General features: G+C 42.9%; 1 protein-coding gene across 1 annotated transcript in view; it reads left to right on the top strand.

The window, feature by feature from the left end:
• Positions 1 to 2,425: 2,425 nt before the first annotated feature.
• The window catches only part of lamc3 (laminin, gamma 3), a gene marked incomplete at its 5' end in the record, with an annotated part of 97,584 nt that continues 78,881 nt past the window's right edge, over positions 2,426 to 21,128 (top strand). Inside the window, 2 exons of the mRNA XM_079235073.1 lie at positions 2,426 to 2,813; positions 10,358 to 10,662. Coding sequence (XP_079091199.1) covers positions 2,426 to 2,813; positions 10,358 to 10,662 — 693 coding nt within the window. The remainder of the gene's footprint in view (positions 2,814 to 10,357; positions 10,663 to 21,128) is intronic.

The following is a 21,128-nucleotide window of genomic DNA, read 5'->3' as shown; positions in this document are numbered from 1 at the left end:
TGGGTATATTATGTGACTTTCGAAGAGGACTAGTATGAAGCCAGGAAAGCGAGCCTCTCTTCTTGTGCTGCCTTGTGGTCGGCTTGTCTGTATGTTTTGGGAACAGTGGGGGGTCCCAGGCAATAGTCTACCCATGGGTGCTTTGCAGACGCTCCCCCTAGTTTCTCGCCGGCCCCATGCTGAGCTCACTCACCCAACTCAAATACTGCCCGCAATTTTGAAGTCAAGAATACGACTCTGTTGATTGAATTTTTTTCTGAGGGGAAGAATTTGATTCTCCAGCTTGCCGGATGAGTCACAGGTTACATCGGATTCATTATTCTCGGCGGATGAATTCTGCAGCATCACGCTGATTCAACAGACCTAGAGGGGCTAACTCATCTGCAGCTGCCCTGGAAAAAAACTGCACTGACAGTTTCGGATGTATAATAAAAATGTTCCACATTCCCCTCCCTTGCTCGGTGAATACGATTATCTTTTTCCCGTGCATATTGTTCAAAGACGTCGTCCTCCAAAGCAACAGTTGTGTTGTCTCACTGCACGTGGCGTGTAGGCGGCGTCATAATGAACCTCCTCAGGGGATGAAAAGTGTTTTTTTTTGCAGAGGCATTAGATTATTCATTATATCGGCTGATCCACACACGGCCAGCTCTCATCTAAAGCCAGCAGAGGATTTCACTGCAAATTGATGTGGTCCCTTTTACAACGCCCCTCCCTGAGTACTGATAGAGCCCCGATAAATCAAGGCGATCACAAGGAGATACGGGAAAGACTTTGCCGTAAATCCCACCGGGATCATAAATGTACAGCGTCTAAATGTGTCTGTCCACACTACCCGTCCCTCTCCGTCTTCATATTACCTTCTTTTGTTGTTCTTCCTTTTCTCCCTCAAACACCCCCATGTCGGCATTGATGCAGTCATCATCGAAAATGTGCGAGAGATGATGTGTGCTCTCGCTGTAACTGCTTATTATTAGTCGTTGGTTTCCACAACCGCACATTGACGGACGCAGGAGCATCCGTCGCCGCCATTTTGAGAGCCGTGTTGAGACAACCCCTCAATATGAGGTATGCTCTGAAAAGGTAGCATCTTTAAATGAAGTCTTTATTTGTGAAACTTGACATAACCCGTCAACGTTATCTGTTTGTCAGAGCACTTTATCTTATACTTGATTTCAATATCATTGCACTGGTGTTGTCATTGACTGTTGATTGTTGTTTGTCTCGTCTAATGTTTGCACCTTCCGCCTAGCAAAATTCCTCGTTTGTGTAAACATTCCTGGCAATAAACAATTTCTGATTCTGATTCTGAACTTGACTATTACCAGCATGTAGCCAGCCGACAAAGAACTGAGGTTGGACAAAATTGGTCTTGGTGACCATCAGCTGATTCAAATTGTCCGTTGCAAAGACACGGATCCAACCATTAACCAGTAGATGTGACCAGTGCCTCTACTTCCCACTGTAAACTGTTGGGATATATAATAACACGCTGGCATTCCCACCAATAGCTGATCTGTTTATGAGTTACAATTACTTGCCATAGTTTCCATGCCTTTTAATTCATGGCTAATGTCTAATATCTAAGCAGACGCTGGTGGATGGGTTGCATTATCCGAGCACTTCGGATGAATTACAGGGAAATGCAAACCAATCCTCCCTTTCACGGTGGCTGGGCCTTGAGTGGATATTGCAGAAAAAGCAGTGCAGCTGCTTCACTCCTCTATTTCTGCAAATAAATTGTCCCCTTCAGGTCACAGAACTCCCCTGAGCGACACATCTTTATGGAGATGACCCGTGCCGGCTGAAATATTCCAGACGGTTTTAGCACCTCCGGTATTCCACTGCGAATCACTACAGTCAGCGTTTACCAGAACATCCTGCTGCGGGGCCGACTGCCAAGTGCATTCATCACCATATCGATGATATTTTTTTTTGCGTTCCTGTAAGCGCTGAACGCAGGTGCTTTGGTACTCACTACCTCAATGCCCAGAGGTGTTACAGCCTCACTCTAGTTTTATTTAAAGATGATATTGAATGTTTTCCCTGTCAAACGGCATTAGCTCGGTCCGCTTTGCATCTGAAGCGAATAGTGGTGCGGCGCTCGTGTTGACCAGCAGGGGGAGACGTTTTTAAGGCCTGTTCTGCCATCCCGCCCCCACCCCTGTCCCGCCTCTGTGTGTCCCATGCTGCCCCTGATGAGAGGAGGTCTTGCACAAACTTCATTCCGCTCCACAAAGGGAGAACACATGCTGGAGACTCCTCAGAGTTTAGGGGCAGACAGTAGACGCACAAAGCCCACAGTCTGGACTCCTTGTTGTCGGATTACTTCTCTCAAGTCAGGGTCTGCGTCCTTGCATCAGAGTGTGTGTGCCTGTGAACGTTTGTGTGTGAAGTGTGAGTGTACTTCAAAGTGCTTTTAGGCATGGAAACATCCTTTGCTGTGAGCTCTCCTCTCCTGGCCCTGCTGCTCCTTGTGCATCTGCACTGCCACCTCCTCGCTCGGGCCGCCATGGACTCCTGCGTGGATGAGGAGGGCGCCCCGAGCCGCTGCATGCCCAAGTTTGAGAACGTGGCCTTCAACCGCACCGCGGTGGCGTCCAACGTGTGCGGCTCCCCGCCCGAAGACTACTGCATGCAGACCGGCTCCACGCGCTCGTGCCACCACTGCGACGCGTCGGATCCGGACCTGAGCCACAATGCCGGCCTGCTGACGGACTTCCACAGGAACGAGGAGCCCACCTGGTGGCAGAGCCAGTCCATGTACTATGGCGTCCAGCACCCCAGTTCTGTCAACCTCACCCTCCACCTGGGTAAGAGCGCAGCCCGACCCCCCCGCAACGGACCCCCCCCTCCACTGGCAGTGTGGTCTGCGGCCCGGCTGAGTGATCTAGGTCAAGCATGTGTGTCCTCAGGGTTCAATTATGCTCTCTGTTACGATAATGTTGTGTATAATGTCCCATTTCATTTTAAAGTGCTTGAAAGCTCTTTGTGTCCTGGGATAAAATATGATTATCAGTAATAGATTTAGCGCTCGACAGAAGGCAGGTGGTTTCCAGCGTTAAAGAGTCCGGCGATGGGATTTCACATCATTGCATGTTAGGCGTCCTCAGGCCATTTGAGTTGAGGTTTCAGCACTTCTTTCACTTTACTTTTCTTTTGCAGAGAGTACTGCAAGTCCACTGATGTGGAAGTCTTTAATAGAAAACAGCTGTGCTTAACAACACATTCTTTGTGTTCTGCACTGTCTTCATGAACACACACTTTTTAGCCCAGACGCGGCTAAGATTTGGAGTGTTTGCGAGCACACAGCCACAAGGGCACGTCTGAGAGTTTGGTTGGATTGAAAGAGGATGAAGAGGACACACACTTGCATCTGGCGTGCCCAGATAGCAACTGAGTGATGGTTCAGTGCTGGCCTGAGTTTACATTGCAGCCCACGTGGGTATTGGTGATGAACCCATCCGAATCCGGCTGCCACAATACAGTCACAACTCAAACTGACGAGGCTTCTTTTATTTTTTAAATCCATATTTCTCATATATATTATAAATTCAAATGTTTTTTGCTGCAGGCTGCATTCAATGTTTTCATCTCAGCAGTGATCAGGTTTCACCGGAACAAACATACTGTGCAACTGACTGGAAATCAAAAAAATAAGAAATTCCAGGAAATATGCAAGTGATAACCTCCACCAAAAAAAAGCCCTGAGTTGTGCAGAAATAAGACTATGATAAGGAACCAACCAGGCAGGCATTTACATAAAATGTAGTTGTAATTCAAACGATAGACTTACTTTGCAGGCAGGTACATTTCATTAACCCCCCCAGCCAGAGTCATTTTTGCATAGCGGGGACTTGGTCAGCAGGGACACTGTCACTTTAAATTATGCAAATTGCCCCTTTACTCTGTCTCTGAACTTTTGGAGAGAAGCACTCAGATATGCATTTCAGCTTTTGGAGTTTTTGAAATGTTGTCAAACGCCTGCAGTTAACAGTTACTGTCAAAACTCAATTAACAGCTAAATATCTCAACAACAAACAGCATTGATTTGGACCAGCAACATATTAAAATAGCCAAGAGCTCTTCAGGGAAATGTGCAACTATTATAACCAAGTTTCTGCCTTTTCCATTTGCTGTGGTTTTAATTGATACAACTTATGATACATATGCATGAGTGCATTTGTTAAACGGAGACCTTTGGGCATATGGTAGCAATTGTTTTGAATAATTGCAATATCTTTTGATATTTTGTAAACTGAGCCAAACTTTTACAGACAAATCATTTGTTGTTGGCACACATTATGTAAACACAATGCTTCTCCAGCATGAAGTGAAGTCTGTGGCATATAGTTCAGTGCAAACACTTTTGTTTTTATAGTCAACATCTTGACTAAAGTGACTCACATGCATGGACAGTACATTTTATCTGGGCCAGCTCTGTTGTTTGGGGGTTCGGATTTAGTCATTGCATAATGTGAAAACCATCAGTTAAAATAATTAGACTTCACTTTACTTGAACTGAACCTGCAGTCTTCACAGTTCAAAACAAACATGTCACCATGCACCCTTTGACCGCGCCGCATTATTCCTGCGTCAGTCACAGATTCTACGACGGCCTTCTTCACGCACTCTTTGCCTTTGAGCAATTGCTTTTGACTTACTTATTTTGTACACCGTGTACACATTTGCATTTGAAAACATTTCTCATTTCACACAATTTTTATGAGACCAGCTTGAGCCATTAGCATCATTATCCCATTAGCATGCGGTGCAAAGCTGCTGGAATACGTAACACAGCACATTTGTCACTTTAACTGAATTAAATTGGGACGATTAATGTTACAAAGCATCTATGAAATTACCTTTCCTACTTTCATTTATTTGCTGAGCTGTGTGTGTGTGTGTGTGTGTGTGTGTGTGTGTGTGTGTGTGTGTGTGTGTGTGTGTGTGTGTGTGTGTGTAATTTCTCAGCAAGGGCGTAGACAGAAATGTGGGCCCGTCTGGAGAATACTGCTCTGATCCTTCTTTATTTACTGTCCACGATTAAGGTTGAAATCAGTATTTCTACGGTGTTAAATGTATGATGGATTTTGGTTTTAATCTCCTCTCTCTGTAAATGACAGACACTATAAATACAGTATATTACTAAATAACTCAGAAGTGACTTTCCTGTAACTTGCGACTGGCGGGCTGCTAACAAGCTGGCAGTCCCACAATAAATGAACCTTTTGAACAATTAATCCGCCATGTAATCTTCAAGAAATAGTCCTACATTTTGGGAAATAGGCTTATTGGTTTTCTAGCTGGATGAGAAGATCGCTACCTCTCTTGTATTTATCCATTCAACATGAAGCTGAAGCCAGGAGATTGTTGGTTTAGCTTAGCATGAAGAATGTAAACATGAAGGTTGTATATTTATATTTTGTTTGTTTAACATGTTGTCTTCTAGACCGCCACCATATGGCAACACACACATGGTGTCAGGTTATCAACCCTCTTGTGAATTAGAAAGTGAATGAATTAGCGTCTAGGCTTTTTCCCAAAATGTTAAACGATTCCTTAGTCGTGAGACTGGGCACTTCAATCCATCAGCCTGTGCATAGTTCATTCTTTAATTTTTCTCAAAGTCATAGTGAATTCATTGTGTAATCAGACAAATGCTGGTTGATAACTGCTTAGACCCTGTGCATGCGAGAAACTAGGAAAACCTTGAGGTAGAATAATGATCTGTCCAGGTTGTAATTTTTCCCAATGCCAGCTTTGATAGACTCCAAAAACAGGCTGTGAACGCAGCTTTCATAGTGCTAGCTTGTTAGCTAACAGTTGCACTTCCAGTAACTGGTGTTTACTGTGTTTTTGGCTCCCTGCCTGGTGAATGTAAATCCAACATTAACTCTCTTTTAGTTTTCCTTTGTTGTTTTTTATCTCCACAATCGCCCAGGGGAAATATCCGGCTCTTTAGCTAGCCGCTAACGCTACACTATGCTAACTCTGTCGGCTGTTTTAAGTTGCATATAGTGCGTTACATTACATTACATTTCATTTAGCTGACGCTTTTATCCAAAGCGACTTACAATAAGTGCAATTCAACCATGAGTACAAACTCAGAGCAACAAGAATCAAGAAAGTACAATTTCTTCAATAAAGTTAAACTACAAAGTGCTATCCGTATGTGAAGGGTTAGCTTAGTAGCTAAAAACGGCTGCCTGCTGTGACTGGAAACAACGCAGGGAAAGCGGTCAGTGTCCTATAACAGTAAAGTTTACAATGGAAAACAAAGAGAAAATGTTTAAACAATCTAAAAAGAAAAATGCTAAGAGAACGTCAGTCAGGTGGGGTTTGTGGGGTTGAAAATATTGTATTCAGTCGCTTTAGCTCTGTGTTTGGTTGGATTCAGTCAGGGAAGACAGTTCCTGTTCAAAACTTGGAACTTTTCTTGTTTATATTTCCTGCCCCCTCTTCCTTCTCTGTTCCGGTCGGAGTGGGTGCTGCCCATGAAAATACAAATAAAGCTCCTCTTCAAAGGAACAAGAGACGGGGACAAAAAGATGACAGAAGTTGAAAATGTCAGAGCTTTGACCGGCGTAGTCGAACTGTTTTGTCACATGCTCTGAAAGCAAGCAGGGCCTCCGTCAAATGGAGAATATTGATTTCCAATAGCGAGTTAGATGTCTGGCTGTGTTTTGAGGCTTTGTTGTTAGTAATCTGGGGTTCTTTTGGAGAAAGCCGCCAATGTTGCTGCTCCAGAGGTATGTTCTGCGTTGTCTGGAGGGTTTGTTTTTCTTCCCACAATCCCAACACCCACATGTCTGTCTCCCTCAGACTAGATTGACCTTTGCTCCCCTCTCCCATGCATGTGTTTTACTAGACCCGATGCTTTTTGAATTATTCCAGCATCCTCAAAAGAACGATGATTATGTTTTCTTAGCACGCAGTTTTATGTAAATGAATATCCCGACATTTGTGGATGCGTGGCATCCCTTCGGTCCGTATGAGAGGTCTGTGATCCATCTGGGTCGGTGGTGGGGGGTGTCTTTCCACGTTAGTGTTTTCTTTTGCCTCTCCAAACACAACAAGCTCTCTCTGAAGGGGCTACAGGCAAATGCTGGGATGATAAACACAGCAGTCGGATGCGGGGACACACATTGCAGCCAGGTCAGAGTGGCTCCGTGGAGGAGGAGGAGGAGGAGGAGGAGGAAGAGGAGGAGGGGGGAGTCGGGCGGCTTCAAGGGGAGTAAACAAAACATAATGAGGAAGAAGGGGGTAGAAAAAAGAAAAGGCCGGTAAGGAATTGGGGTCAGGTTTTTCCCACAAAGACTTGTTGAGATGCACACAGACTCTGCAGCTGGTTCTCATTCAGCGCCGTTCAAGACGAGCAACATCCTGCCTCGGATTTAAAACAATGATAAAAAGTCTGCCACAGTCGGCATGGCGCTCTCACAGCCAGAATATGAGTCACAGCTCTCCGTGAGAGGCTGTTTTGTCCTATTTCATTTTGTTCTGTTTCATTCGCAATCTTTGAGACGCAGCATGATTAATTAAAATCTCAGCTTGGAGTAAACAGATTGTACATATTGAGTCTCCGGTACTTGAGGCGAGTTTAGTCTGAGCCGCTCTCGGTCCGGCCGGACGAGAGCAGCTGTGTTAAGATGACACTAATGACTCAGAGGAGGGTCGGACGCTGCTTCCACAGCTCCCAGCTTCTACTCCTTAAAGTCTGGGTCCAAACACTCTTTTTGTTAGTGCGCTTCGGTTTGGATCTGATTCTGGATCAGCATTACAAAGTTACACCATGCTGTTCTCCTCGGTTTCCAAACCAACGCTCAAAGACCCGGCGCTTGGCAAACAAAGAGAGACTTCTGCTTCAGATTGAGCGGTCCAAACTGCCAAAGAAAATGTGTGAATTCTATCCTTGGGCGTATTATATCCAGTATATGTTAGTTTACTTGCTAAAATGCCCTCCGTCGTGCCCACATAAACTCATTAAACGCATTAAAGTATGCACTCCTGAAAAAGGATGAATCACAAATCATTAAACATTATGCAGAACAACATACGAATATCCTTTGCAATTAGTCTGCATTTCGTCACGGGATATCCAACAAATGTTTCATCTTCTGCCTCTTTTATGTTTTTGCCTCAGTCCCAGCAGGGCGCAGCTCACCTCATGCAGGGAGTAAATGAAAGCTAAATGATCGTAGGGCTCCTAAAGGAAAGATACCATTAGAGATCGCTGCAGAGACGAGAGACAGAGCTGCCTCCGTCTGACTTGGCAGAGAAAAGCAACAGATGTCATTATGGCTGTCGCAGTGGATGGCATCCCTCTATGCAGAGCGGCAGATACTTGGTATCTAATGATGTAGAAAAAAATCCCCAAGAGTGCAATGAAGACGCCCGTTAAGAGGCTTTCTGCATGCTACTTATCATCCTGGTGTCAATATGACTTCAGTTGGTTTCTGCCCAGTGGAAAAGCTGCAAAATATTGCAAAAAGATTGTTCATATTCTGGACGTGTAGCTCCACTCGCCTCCCTGATACGGCTCCAGGTTTATAGTTTGAAGTGTCCACGGCGAGTAAACAACGGGAGAAAATGACACACTCCATCAAAAAAGAAGCACCGACTCTCTGTTGGCTCCGAGATTAAGGAAGAAGATGTCATCTTTCATACAAAACCCCAATAAGGACAACAGCTAAATCCTCACTTTCCGAAAAAGGGAGACACTGTGGAGCAAAATTGCCAAATAATTCAAACCATCTGAGTATGCAAAATGTTAAAAAAAGATGCTCGAAGGCATTCTTTCCTAACCCTCCCCCCTGTGAGACTCATTCCTCAACTGATTATGCACCTTCAAAAACATTCTTGACAGGCCTTTCTTCAGTTACAATGCAACAGCAATTGAATCGCAACTTAGCCGGATCGGCTAAATCCCCCAATAGCAACTCAAATCTATGAAAATGTCTCCCTCCTCTTCCTCTCTGTTTCTCGCCTCATGGGCCTCATAATCCATAAGGTGAATTACCGTAAAAGTCGGGTTACAAGCCGCTCCTACCGCCGGTGGTTGTCCCCGCTGTAGCAAGCTAGCAGCAGCGCTAGCTAGCTCCCTGCTAGCTTCCCGCCAGCTCCCCGCTAGCTCCCCGCTGCTGCTGCTGCTGCTGCTGCCCGCGTCCCCTCTGCCCGAATCGGGTGTCGAGCCGGGGCTGGTCCCGCTACCTTCGGTGGTTGTCTGGGAGCTAGCGGAGTGCTAGCAGGAGCGCTAGCTGGCTACAGCGGGGAGCTATCAGGGACACTGACCAGAGGTAGAAGAGGCTTGTAACCCGACTTTTACCGTACATGAAATGGGTGAATGCATCGTTAATGATTCGCAATGCCGGTGATAAGTGAATACAGGGTTCATGCACTTTTTGACCAATGGATTTCCGTGACTTTTCCATGACTTTTTTTTTTTTTAATCTGGGTGTAAACAGTAAAAAGTGAGTAAATGTAGTATTTAAACTAACAATGAGAATACAAAGCATACAGTAAACCTTAAATGACACAAATGAATGAGACAATAGTTTGATTAAAAGAATAAACATTTATATAGATGCCTGTATGTATGCCTGCTTATATTTTGAGTCTTTCTTTTAAAAGCATGTTAATTATTTCAAACTCAGCGTAAATGAACGACATGAACACATGAATATAACACATTTACAGGACTTTTAAAACTCCATGACTTTTCCAGGTTTTCCATGACCGTAAGAACCCTGCAAACAAATGGCTGATACACAACTACAACCTCACGTTTGATTATATAGATCAATATGTTTAATTCTACGCCACACTCAGCCCCCGTGACACTCGTTAGTGCTTAGCATGTTTGACCGATCACGTTTCCATCGATTGCATCTCTTGCTTTCCTGCCGCTCCTCTGATGTTGCGTCGCACTACATTCCGAGTGAGTTGACGAACACGTTCCCCTGTGGTTGTGCACTCATTGGACTATTCTCTCCTGCAGTTATTATAAGAGGAAAATCAACGTGTCGGTTTATCCTTTTGACCTATGTTTCACTTCTGGGGGCCGTTCTAATCTGGATAATGAGAAAATAATCCTGGGTATTCTTCTACTCCTGCAGGAGCCACATTCATTTATCCTGCATAGAGGCAATGGGAAATAAAGCCAGTCCCCCATTGTTTTCCTTCTTTCCATAATGCAATTATGTCTTTTTTCTTCTCTTTCGCCCCTGGGCCCTAAACTATCACCCCGCAGTATTCGTCTCTTATATAACCAGCCCTGATCTAACTGTGTAACTACAATGGATGTAGTTCCAGCAGTAATTCTTTCAACAATCCTAATCATATCTGTTTTCCACAGGGAAGGCTTTCGAGATAACCTACGTACGATTGAAATTCTACACCAGTCGGCCGGAGAGCTTCGCCATCTACAAGCGCACGGAAGAAGGCGGGCCTTGGCTTCCGTACCAGTTTTACAGCGCCTCTTGCAGGAAGACGTACGGGAAGGACGCCAAGGCGTACATCCGCCCGGGAGACGACGAGAGGACGGCTCTGTGCACGGACGAGTTCAGCGACATCTCGCCGCTCACCGGGGGAAACGTGGCGTTCTCCACGCTGGAGGGACGGCCCAGCGCCTACAACTTCGACCAAAGCCTGGTGTTGAAGGTGAGGGCACCTTTTGTTTTGTGGATGTAACGGCTATGATTCTTTTTCTTGGCAAATTATTAGCTCCACTCAAGGTGATTTTTGCAGAACGATCACAACAAAGAGACTTAATCTCATAACCTTTTTATTTACTACAATGGAAAAATGTGCACAAATGTTATATTTCTTAGGAGACAAATCATTTACGTAGAATAAATATGAAAAAAAAAGCCCAAAAATGTTTGTCTTCATCTGAATGCATTACATTTGAAAACCTTGATTCCATGCTTACCATATTTATTTTCATAAACTTTGATGCTACACACTTAATTCATCATTTATAAAGCATTGTTCCAACATTAACACTCATTAGTAACTCATTAGTATGCAATTCATAAACACAGTTATGAATGTTTTATTCTTGATTAATGAGCTTGACTATTATGTGTTTCATGATTGGGTTTTCATACTTTATAAATGATGGATTCCCCATTTGTAAATGAAGTATTAAGGACTTATAGATGATTAATAAGATAATTTATAAAGTGTTAGAAAATGATAAAAAAAACAATGATTTAAATGTAATTTATTCATGTATTTATTCATACATATAATGATTTCGATATCCACTACTGGTTAGGGACTAATCTTTTATGTAGAATAAATATGAACAAAAAGCCAATGCATTACATTTGAAAACCTTGATTTCATACTTTATACTTTATTTATTTTCACAAGCTTTGATGAACAAAATGTGTCTGAGTTTGACATTGTGAACAAGTTTCTTATTATTATTTTTATTTTATCACATAGATGGCATGTTGTAGCAGTTCTGTGCAGCTGACAATGTGGTCTGCCGCCAGAGTTGTACACGTTTATCCAAAAACAAACACACACAAGCATGACTTCAAGCCTTAAAGCAACTGGAGGGAATCTGATGTTATATTTAGCTCTGGTTAACATTGATGAAGCTTTGAGAGGCTGAGCTGAATTAATGGCGGCCTCTTGGGGGAGAGTCCAGGAGGTGGGCACAGCAAAGCGCGGCTAAAAATGAGTAAATATAGCACTTAATGCAGACACTCCTCTTTCTCTCACAGGGCTGTAACTATGCATGAGTGCATCTTTCCGCCCTGCAGTGAAAGACTTTACTGTGAAATATATATCATAATGTCCAGGTCTCAGTATTACTTACAGTAACTTATAGGCTAACTGCATTGCATTAGCCCAATAGAGCAGAGATCCTACAGGACCATCTACTGAAGGAGGATATATCACGATACCTATAATAATAATATTCATAATACCTCCACGAGGAAGAAGATGAAGCGTGTATGTGTGTCCAGAAATAGTCGATCAGGACGTGAAATAAGGATTAAGCTTCACAGAAGAGTCAGCCGCTTCTCAATCAGAGCAACATTTACTCTCAGATATTTCATGATTCTTTTTAGTTCACCCATTTAGTCTAACTATTCAGATGTATACACAAATATATACAAAGTCAACGCAAAACAAAGAGTCAAGTGGTGGAAAAATTGCATCAGAATCAGGTTTATTACCTTTTACATGAAATTTGTCTGAATGTTTTGGTGCATAACAGTAAACATTGTAAGAGAAAATAAAAATAAAAAGAAGATAAGATGAGATATGTGCAATATATATGTTATTAAAAAGAGCTGGATAGTTTATTTTGGTGTTTCAATACATCTTTTCTAACGCGATATAAAAATACGTGAATGAAAAGCTAGTGCCAGGATCACTAGCATGTGTCCCTCAAACAGTACTTACTGTAATAAGAAGTAAGAAGTATAAGTGAAGCCGTTCTCAAGCCCCGCCCTGCATTGCATTGTATTGACACCCAGCCGGAGCCTCATTCACAATCTAATGTATTCTTCCTCAGTAAAAGTCACCATCACCTGTATAGCCTGTTGAGCAGGATGTGGACACGCTGTCCTCAGGCCTCCCACAGCCCAATGTTCTCCTTCTGCACGTTGCATCCTTCACTGTCCCTCACAGTGAGATCTGCATGCTGCTATTTTTATGCCAACAACAACAAAATGGAGCCGGCCGTGTCGTGGACGTACAGTACGTCGTCAACAAGGACCTTCAATTAGTTCTGCAACTATTTGACGATGATCAGGCCACAGACATTGAGACCTCATGTGAGTTAATGACAACCTCTTCCTCCGCGTGACCGTTCTCCCAACATGCTGTGAGGGTTGTAGGTCTGGCAACACAACACTGGCACCTCTGTAAAGGAGGCTGTCCTCCTCCACATCATTAAATAAGAATAGTAAGGGTGTCTTTTGGAGGATGTGCAGTGTAGCCCTGCATAGCCATAACCCGCTCCCGGAGACAGAAGCCATCTTCCAAAACTTAATTCAGTAAGAATGAGGGGATTTTCTGGAGGATGTGTGTTGCTCCGCCTGTCAGTGTGTTTGCAGTGTACTGCATGTGGCTGTTATAAATCAATTTAAAGATGATTTAGCGATTGCACACCCGGATTCCAATATGCCTCTCAGCCCACTCTTGATGTTTTGAAACTCAACTATGAAAATGAAATATGTTGTGTTTTGAAATCTCTGAATGCAGCAGTCAAGGAAAAACTGCTGAAGCAAACTGGAGACTGACTCGGAGCAGATGAATGTCTTTCTGCGTGCCATCGCTCCTGTAGTTGGAATTTGTTTGAATCTCATCATTACCTTTTAACAAATCTCATTTAGTTTGTGCAGGAACGCTGCAACGCGAGGTTCGATTTAAACAAACTACTTGCATGTAATCTTCAAATGCAGAAGTACACGTTGCACCGGCTGAGCTTTGTCACTGATGAGGATTTGTTGTGATGCCATCCTTGTTTTATTTGCACTCTTAAACCTCCCCGAGATGTAAGATTTCAAAAGCAGAGCGGTGTGATGCAGCTGACAAGCCCTGAGGGCTACATATGGTATCTGCCTGCTCACAGACCTTTACCCACAACCCCCTGCCACCCTTTACTCACATACCTTCTGTGCCGGATGCTGTCTTCTCATAAACCCTGTCCCTCCCATCAACCGCAGCACTTTGAATGGGTGACATCCCTGAAACCTCCCACAGAGCAGAAAGCGGCAGCTTTCCTCCAGAGTCGTCCCATTTTTTAACTGGGAAAAGATGGAGGATGAAGAGACATCAGCGGTGAAGCCACATCAGCTCTCAAGCGGAAGCTAAACTGCACCGAGGAGCAGAGGAGAGACATTTCTTCTGAGGAAATACAAAGGAAATGCAGCGTTGGTTTACTTTAGTGTTGCTGTGTAAGTAGGGACACATGCAGTCTATGCAGGACTGGATTTGGCCCCTAATCTCAAAGCCCAGCGATTCTATTCTTATCCGTCTTCACTTGGACAAGTGAATGAAAAAAGAACATATTTATGTCGCTAACCAATAGCTACTTGTCCCTCTGGAGAAGTTTTCACAAGCGAGGATGTTCATCATCCCCTTCCTGCTCTGAGTGTTTTACTCTGCCTCTGTTAGTGTTTTTTAGCAAGAGAGCAGTAATGAAATGCCTTCAAGAAAAGGCAGCAGCAGCAGCAGCAGCAGCCTGGTTTCCGTGTTCAGAGATTGTTCAACTGTCCTTTTCTGATTAATCCCTTTTTGCTAGTCTTCTAGCGCTGTGTATCTGTTATGTCATTCTGGACAACAGCAGACTGGAGAGCCTGGTCTGCTGACATTTTGTAAAGTGAGCGTTATGTTTTCAGTTTGGAAATACACGAACTGGAAGTAAATCTTTTTACCCTGAAAGAATTATGTGGGATTAAAGAATTAGGGGATTGAGGAATATGCAAGGCTGGCATTGGTAGAAACAGGTAGTCGGAGTCTGAGAGTGAGTAATAGCACGATGGGAAGAAATCACCTTAATATGTACAATCTAATCAAATGTCAAACACTGGCACTGTTTTGCAAAATGTCAATCATAAAGTATCTGAAGGACCTTTGTGATCCCGCTAGGTTAACGCTTATGGTTTTGAGTGAAATCCTCAACTATTGAGGATGAACTGTCTTAACTTTAGTGATCCTCAAAGACCAAAAATACCAACATTCCCATCATGCACTCGTCCTCATCCGCGCTGGTTTTAAGCGCTAATTACCAAATGTTACACTGTTAAAGGAATGCTGTTAACGTTGACTCCAACACTGAACTTTTGACTGGACGGGTTAGATTTGTTTTTGCACTTCAAGGTCCTCTTTGACATCTACAATAGCATATTTAAAAAATGCAAAATAACAAGGTACTTTAGCGCCTGTTGAAGCACTGATAGACTCCAGCGGATCCAAAAGCACTTCTATTATAGCAACGCCTCCTCTGGTCCTGGCTTCTGAGAGGAGCACTGCTGTTCCAGTAAACATCCTTATGAGTCAGTCGATTGCTTTTTGCTTTTCACACTTCAGAGGACTCATCCCGAAACAGTCTGCTTTGGTAATCCAGGAGAGTTTGATTCCCGTCTCTCCTCGTCCAGATCAGCGTTCCTCAGCCAACGTCTCTGAGATCAATGCTGCTGCTCTGCGCATGTGGAACCACGTCGAAAATGAATGCATTAATTAATGCATTAGAGTGTGTGGGGTTAAGATCAGCAGTAGGTTTACTGCCACTAATTCAATTATGTTCTATATGGCAGTTTTGAACAACATGTATTTTCTGTGCCTGGGCATCAAATCTCAGGTCAAATGTAAAATACGATTACATAAATTACTACTGTGAAGTATTGAATCATTGTAGAAAAGTAATTAAGATCACTATCAAAAGTCGCTATCAGATTTGTGAAAACTGCTGTTACACATATCATAATAATGTAGACTGATATATATATATATATATATATATATATATATATATATATATATATATATATATATATATACTGCATCAGATTTATAGCCGACTGAAGTAAAGATACACATCAATATATCTGAACTCAGTGTGCATTTTTGCTGTGTACACATTGTTATTGGATTGGCTGCTGTTATGGAAGCTTTGCAAAAAAATAAAAAATGCATTTTACTCAGAACGACGTGTATTTGCAGCTGAGTAAATTACATAATTTGGTTGAATTACATCTTTATTGTCCTGTTATGAGTTGCCGTCGCTGCAGGATTGCTCCATTCATTTCTGATTGCTGCTGTTGATCGTAATTACTGTGTGAAAACATGAACGCCGACTCTTTCCTTTCCTTTCTCGTCGCTCTATAAACAGGAACTTTATTTTTTCCCTTACCTGTCGCAGTTAAAAAAAAAAGAAAAAGAAGCATGAATACTCTTTCATAAAAGAGCATATTGTATTTTCTCACAGACCTATTGACCCGTTAGAGGTTTTGAGTGGCAGACGTATGGGCCCTACTGTACTTACATTAAGACCGGCCTGCTAATGCTGCTGTTGGCTGGATTTCAGTCTGCGTTTGTGACATCGACCCAGTGATTGTAAAGCTGTGGGGATCAATATAAGCCAAGAATACATAGATTGGGTGGTAAATCTCTCAGCAGACCTGCCAAACAACCTGTCTCCTTCACTCCACCTTCCCTCGCCGCCTTCCCTCCTAAACAACAAGATGAGAAGACCCATAATTGACTCTGATCCGTTCTCCCATTAGTATAAAAGGCGGATCAATTGCACAATTTCTTTCATTAAATCTCTGATTCACGTTCTATTTTCAGGGCGATGGGAGCGATGTGGGTGTCGTGAGCAAACACACAAACCCATCAATGTCGGCGGAATGTTAAGAATATTCTTTTCATGCAGTGAATCCTAAAAAAAAAGGGTGCAAACTCTTTTTTAATGACGACATACTGGTTGCCAGTTGAGCTACAAACCCCTAGAAAAGCAAGAAGCAAATGGGCAACTCAATACAAGGGTCGAGGTTGAGAGCAGCACTCGATATAATTCCCACTACAGCACTATTTCTTGAATATGAAATGAAGGGCGTGAAAAGGAGGAGAGGGAGTACATGTGAGGTTATTACAGCTCTTGTTTCTGATCCATAAATACAACCTCTTGCATAAATCCCCCAACACGTCTTTTTTTTTCTGTAGTGTAAACAGTGAATAGTTTACATTCTTTCACCTCAGTATCCTGCATAATAATGCATATTTCAGAACCAAACAATCAGACGATGAATCCATTTCTCGCATGTCTGCAGTGGGTTGGTCTCGTGTGGATTTTAGTTTCATTTGACGGCCTGAAGGCGACTTTGTCCGCTCGTCACGACGACACTGCAGGCGTTCCTGGAATGCAGCGCTCTTTTGGGGCTCCGGGGATTTCCGGGATACGTGGGCCTCGCCCGCTTGCACCGCCGACCTTGTGAGAACATTAGGGGCCGGAGGTGAAGCCCCCCGTTGGGAGGGGAACGTGAAGAAGAAGAAGAAAAACACACCGTCATTCTGTCATTACCAGCTTTCTTTCTGCAGAAGTGTGTGACTTTTTCTCTAGCGCCACCAGCAGGTCAACTTATAGGTCAACAGTACTTATGAACACATATTTGCTGAAATGTGTTTGTTTGTTTGTGTGTTTTATTCAGTCATCATTTAAATCAGATAATTAATTTGAAATAAAGAAAAAAGAAAACAAATATATACATCTTCCATATACATGCATTTCATTCCCACTTCCCTCAAACATTGTTTTATAAATAAATAATGACATTGCCGTCAGGTTGCGGTTTACTTTGTGTTCAGTGAGAATTAGCTCATCTTAGCACACTAGCAGGCTCAGCTACATTGGGTTAAACCGTATAAACATCATGCTTTATGTCAGCATTGTCATTGTCACAACATTAGTACAGATGTTAATATTTATCTCAAACCCCCTGCTGTAATACAATACTTTGTCAAAGTCTACATTTTAGTTTTTTTCTGCATGATTTATGTTGTACGGATCAAGTGCGCATCTGTTGTCCTCTTACTAAATGGCCCACCGGCAGCAATCACCCGAAGAAGTCCTTCAGCTCCAGATACCTCTTCATTAAGTCAAACCGTGTGTGAACGGGATTATATTGCCATATACAGGTGCTCTTGGCTGGGTTTTTTAATGCGGCTAATATGGGATAAAGTTAAACGTGTGGGTGCAAGATTAGTGACAGTCAGGGGGAAGTACGGAAGGACCTTTTCCATTTAACACCTGAAGGTGCTACTTCCCGTCTTTCTTAATCACGGGTAACCACTTCAATCACTTCAACGAATACATGAAATTCCGGTAAAATAATTGTGTGCGTAAAACGTTCGTACTTGTGAATGCACTCACGTCATTTTCTCACGTGTTATTGAGATAAAAGAGCCGGAGAACAATCTGTAATACCGAGTGGGTCGGGGTTCTTGAATTCCCCCGAAATAAAAACCTCCAGCGGAAAAGAGAAGTAGGGAGCAATGTGAGCGTTGTGATTGTGTTCGCTGATTAGAAACAACAAGAAACAGCCTCAGTGTCTGATTTTTATGAATGTGTTGCTCGGGCAGAATGTGTTTTTCATTACGTTAATGTAATCAGAGGAAATGCCCGGAGCTGTCATCACTGTCCATTTATACTTCTTTCCCCAGCATTGTTTGTAGCAACATTGCTACCGACGTGAGCCGTTATCCAGCTAACGCAGTAAAATCATTTCATCCGTCTGACTGACACTGTGGACATTTAAAAAGGAGACGTCTTAAATGTGTGGGCCAGTTAATACGGACTGTAAAAAATAAAGTATTCTCAGAAACATAGGTTTTTAAAATGCGTCCATGTCCAGATAATTATTCATCCTTTTCCTGCCGTGAGATACAAGATTGGTCATTTGTGTCGGGGGTTCAAATCCCAGTCTTTACATACAGATTGCCGACAGAGCGTAAAATGATCCCTGCTCCTCGTGCATATGGCTCATACGGATGCATATTTCATAAGGCTTAAAACAAGAATTGCATCCCGCCTGTTTTATTAGCATTTTAATCCCTTTGCAGATTTAACGCTCGTGCCTCAGTTTGAAGAGCGCGTAGTTTTCAATATAGAGACTTCACACACTTCATCTGCCCGCTTTTTAAAATACATATCCATATATTTGAGCGGTCAAAGCTAAATCACGTTGAAAAAAACATCACGTGAATGTCACCTGAGCGGTGTTCTTTGTTACAGCAGTCATAATGTGGCGTGTTTGCGTTGCCAAATGATTTTAATTTGGAATAAACAACACTCACCTCGCAACACGGCATTTAGATGTTTTCTGTTTTTTTCCTCTAAAGTAATGGCTTACTTCAAAGTGGGCTCTGTTGTCAAGTTTGTAAAGCTCTCTTTTTTCAATAATAACGCAGAAGATGAAAGCCGCTTTTTGAATTCTAATTGAATTTGTTCAGTCATCCATTAAAACGGTTTGTCTGTCTCTTCTGCCACCAGTCCAACCACCCCCACCCTCACATGTCTCTCTCTCCTCTCTCTCTCTCTAGAAAGCCGTGTGGCAAATTGGAGCTCCGGCGTTGAATGACAATGAGTAAAAGAGGAAAAAAGTACATATTGAGGCCACAGTGAACATAAGCAATTAAATTAAAATAAAGTTATTAACTTTAGAATGAGGGGCGCTGCTCTCTTTTCCATCTGTGCCTGCAGCCAGAGGCTTCAGAGTTCAAGGGAACAGACTGAAGAGGAGAAGGAGACAGGCATGTAGGGGCCAGGATGAAGGTTATGCAGAAAGAATAGTGTTTAATATCATACACAAATTAGCTTTGTGTTCACCTGCTAGCTTGATCATTAGAGCTTTATTGTCTTCAGCCAAGGACGGGCTCATTGCCGATCCCTACGTCAGCATCGTTGAAGCATTGTGGGCCCAAATTTCCAAGGGAGTGAGAATCAAAGTTAATTAAGCTTTTGCTGTGGTTTGCACAAAAAATAATACATAACGGGCTGACTACTAATTAACCCTAAGAAAGTGCTCTCTCTCTCTCTCTCTCTCTCTCTCTCTGTCTCTGATATTTGGAACCGTGTCTGTTTTTCCTCACACAGTTAGCACTGTTCCCCCAAGCATATCATAACTCTTCCATATGATAAAGGTCTCGCACTCTATGATGAATGGAAGAGAGCCTCTGCTTTTATTGTGCTGAGAAAACTTTAAAATGCCCACAAAAGTCAGGTCACGTCTATTGTGATTTGATCGCATAAAAAGAAAAACACATCTTAATGGATTCACATTCACAAATAACAGATTGCACCAGCAGCTGCATTTGCAACCATTATCTACCCCGTTTTAAGGTAGAATTCACAAAATATAATGCATTAATGATATTACCACGCTGGCCCTTTATTTGTGTCTGATTGCTCATTTTCCATGACGCAAAGTGTAAATGCATTTGGCCAACGGGTCGGGTTTAAGGCAATTAAGAGAGAGGAAAGGGAAACATGTAAAATCAGGATTTTGGAAAGTAGGGAGAGTGAAGAAATACTTTGTTTATTTGTTTGTACAAAAAAAACGTCATTGTTAATTTATTGCAAAAATGAAAATGTAGGGGAGGTTTATTCATTTCTTTTCCACCACACTGTCATTGCATCCGGTTACCGCTTCCCAAATTAAATGAGTTGGAGCGGACGGCCCTTCGGTTACCAGCGACTCTCTGAAGACGCCAATAATTCCTCCGTAATGCGTGCAGATGTTAGTGTTGATCTTTGTGAATTGTCCCGCTTTTGCAATGAGCCTCATTTGCATAGAAACGGGACAATTTTGCGCCAAATGCATGCATATTACCGACTTTAAATAAGTGCAAATACCAGAGGAGCGCCGGCACACGGTGTGCTTAGCAGCGCTGTTTGGGGGTAATTTAGAAAATCAGATGCTTTCTTTTTGTCTAATTTGTGCAGGTTTGGCACCCGTTCATTTTCCACAGTGTTGCTTCTGTATCATACAGCTTACCTGCTTCCATTCATGTGTACTTTAATCAATTCTTTCACTGATTGAAAACCTGACGTGTCGTGCAAACGGCATGTATTATCATTACGAGAACGTTAGAGGAAATCATGGTGATTTCCCTTCATGCCAGAAAGCTCCGAGGTAACAGTACACGGATGAGAGAATGAGAGAATTAAAATGCAGAGGACGAGAAACATTTCCTGTAACCCCCTCGGGGACCACGGATGAAAAGCATGTAATGCCCAGGTATTGTAAAACAAAATAAAGAATTAGCGTCTGTTTTCTCCTGGCGACTGCAGTGCATCAGGGTCATTCAGCGTCTTTCCAAACCCCATTAGCCAGGGGAGGCATGTCGAGCAGGGCCAAAGTCGATAAGCGAGAGCCGGAAACAAAAGCACGGCAGCCACCGGCACTCAATTCTGCACCGCTGTAGTTACGGCTGCTCCCAAATATCAGCTCCATGGCCCTCAATAGGCTGCTAAGGCACAGAACAGTCTGGAAATCCTCAAGTGCACTCCAGCGAGCGGAAGAGTGCAGAGATAAGGCTGGTGGAGGGAGAGAGAGAGAGAGAGGGCATTTCAGGTAAGGACACTAAAGGTGAGATGA

The sequence above is a fragment of the Taurulus bubalis genome (assembly GCF_910589615.1).
Source record: "Taurulus bubalis genome assembly, chromosome: 19".
In the NCBI taxonomy this organism is placed as follows: Eukaryota; Metazoa; Chordata; class Actinopteri; order Perciformes; family Cottidae; genus Taurulus; species Taurulus bubalis.
This window is presented reverse-complemented; position numbering and strand designations above follow the sequence as displayed.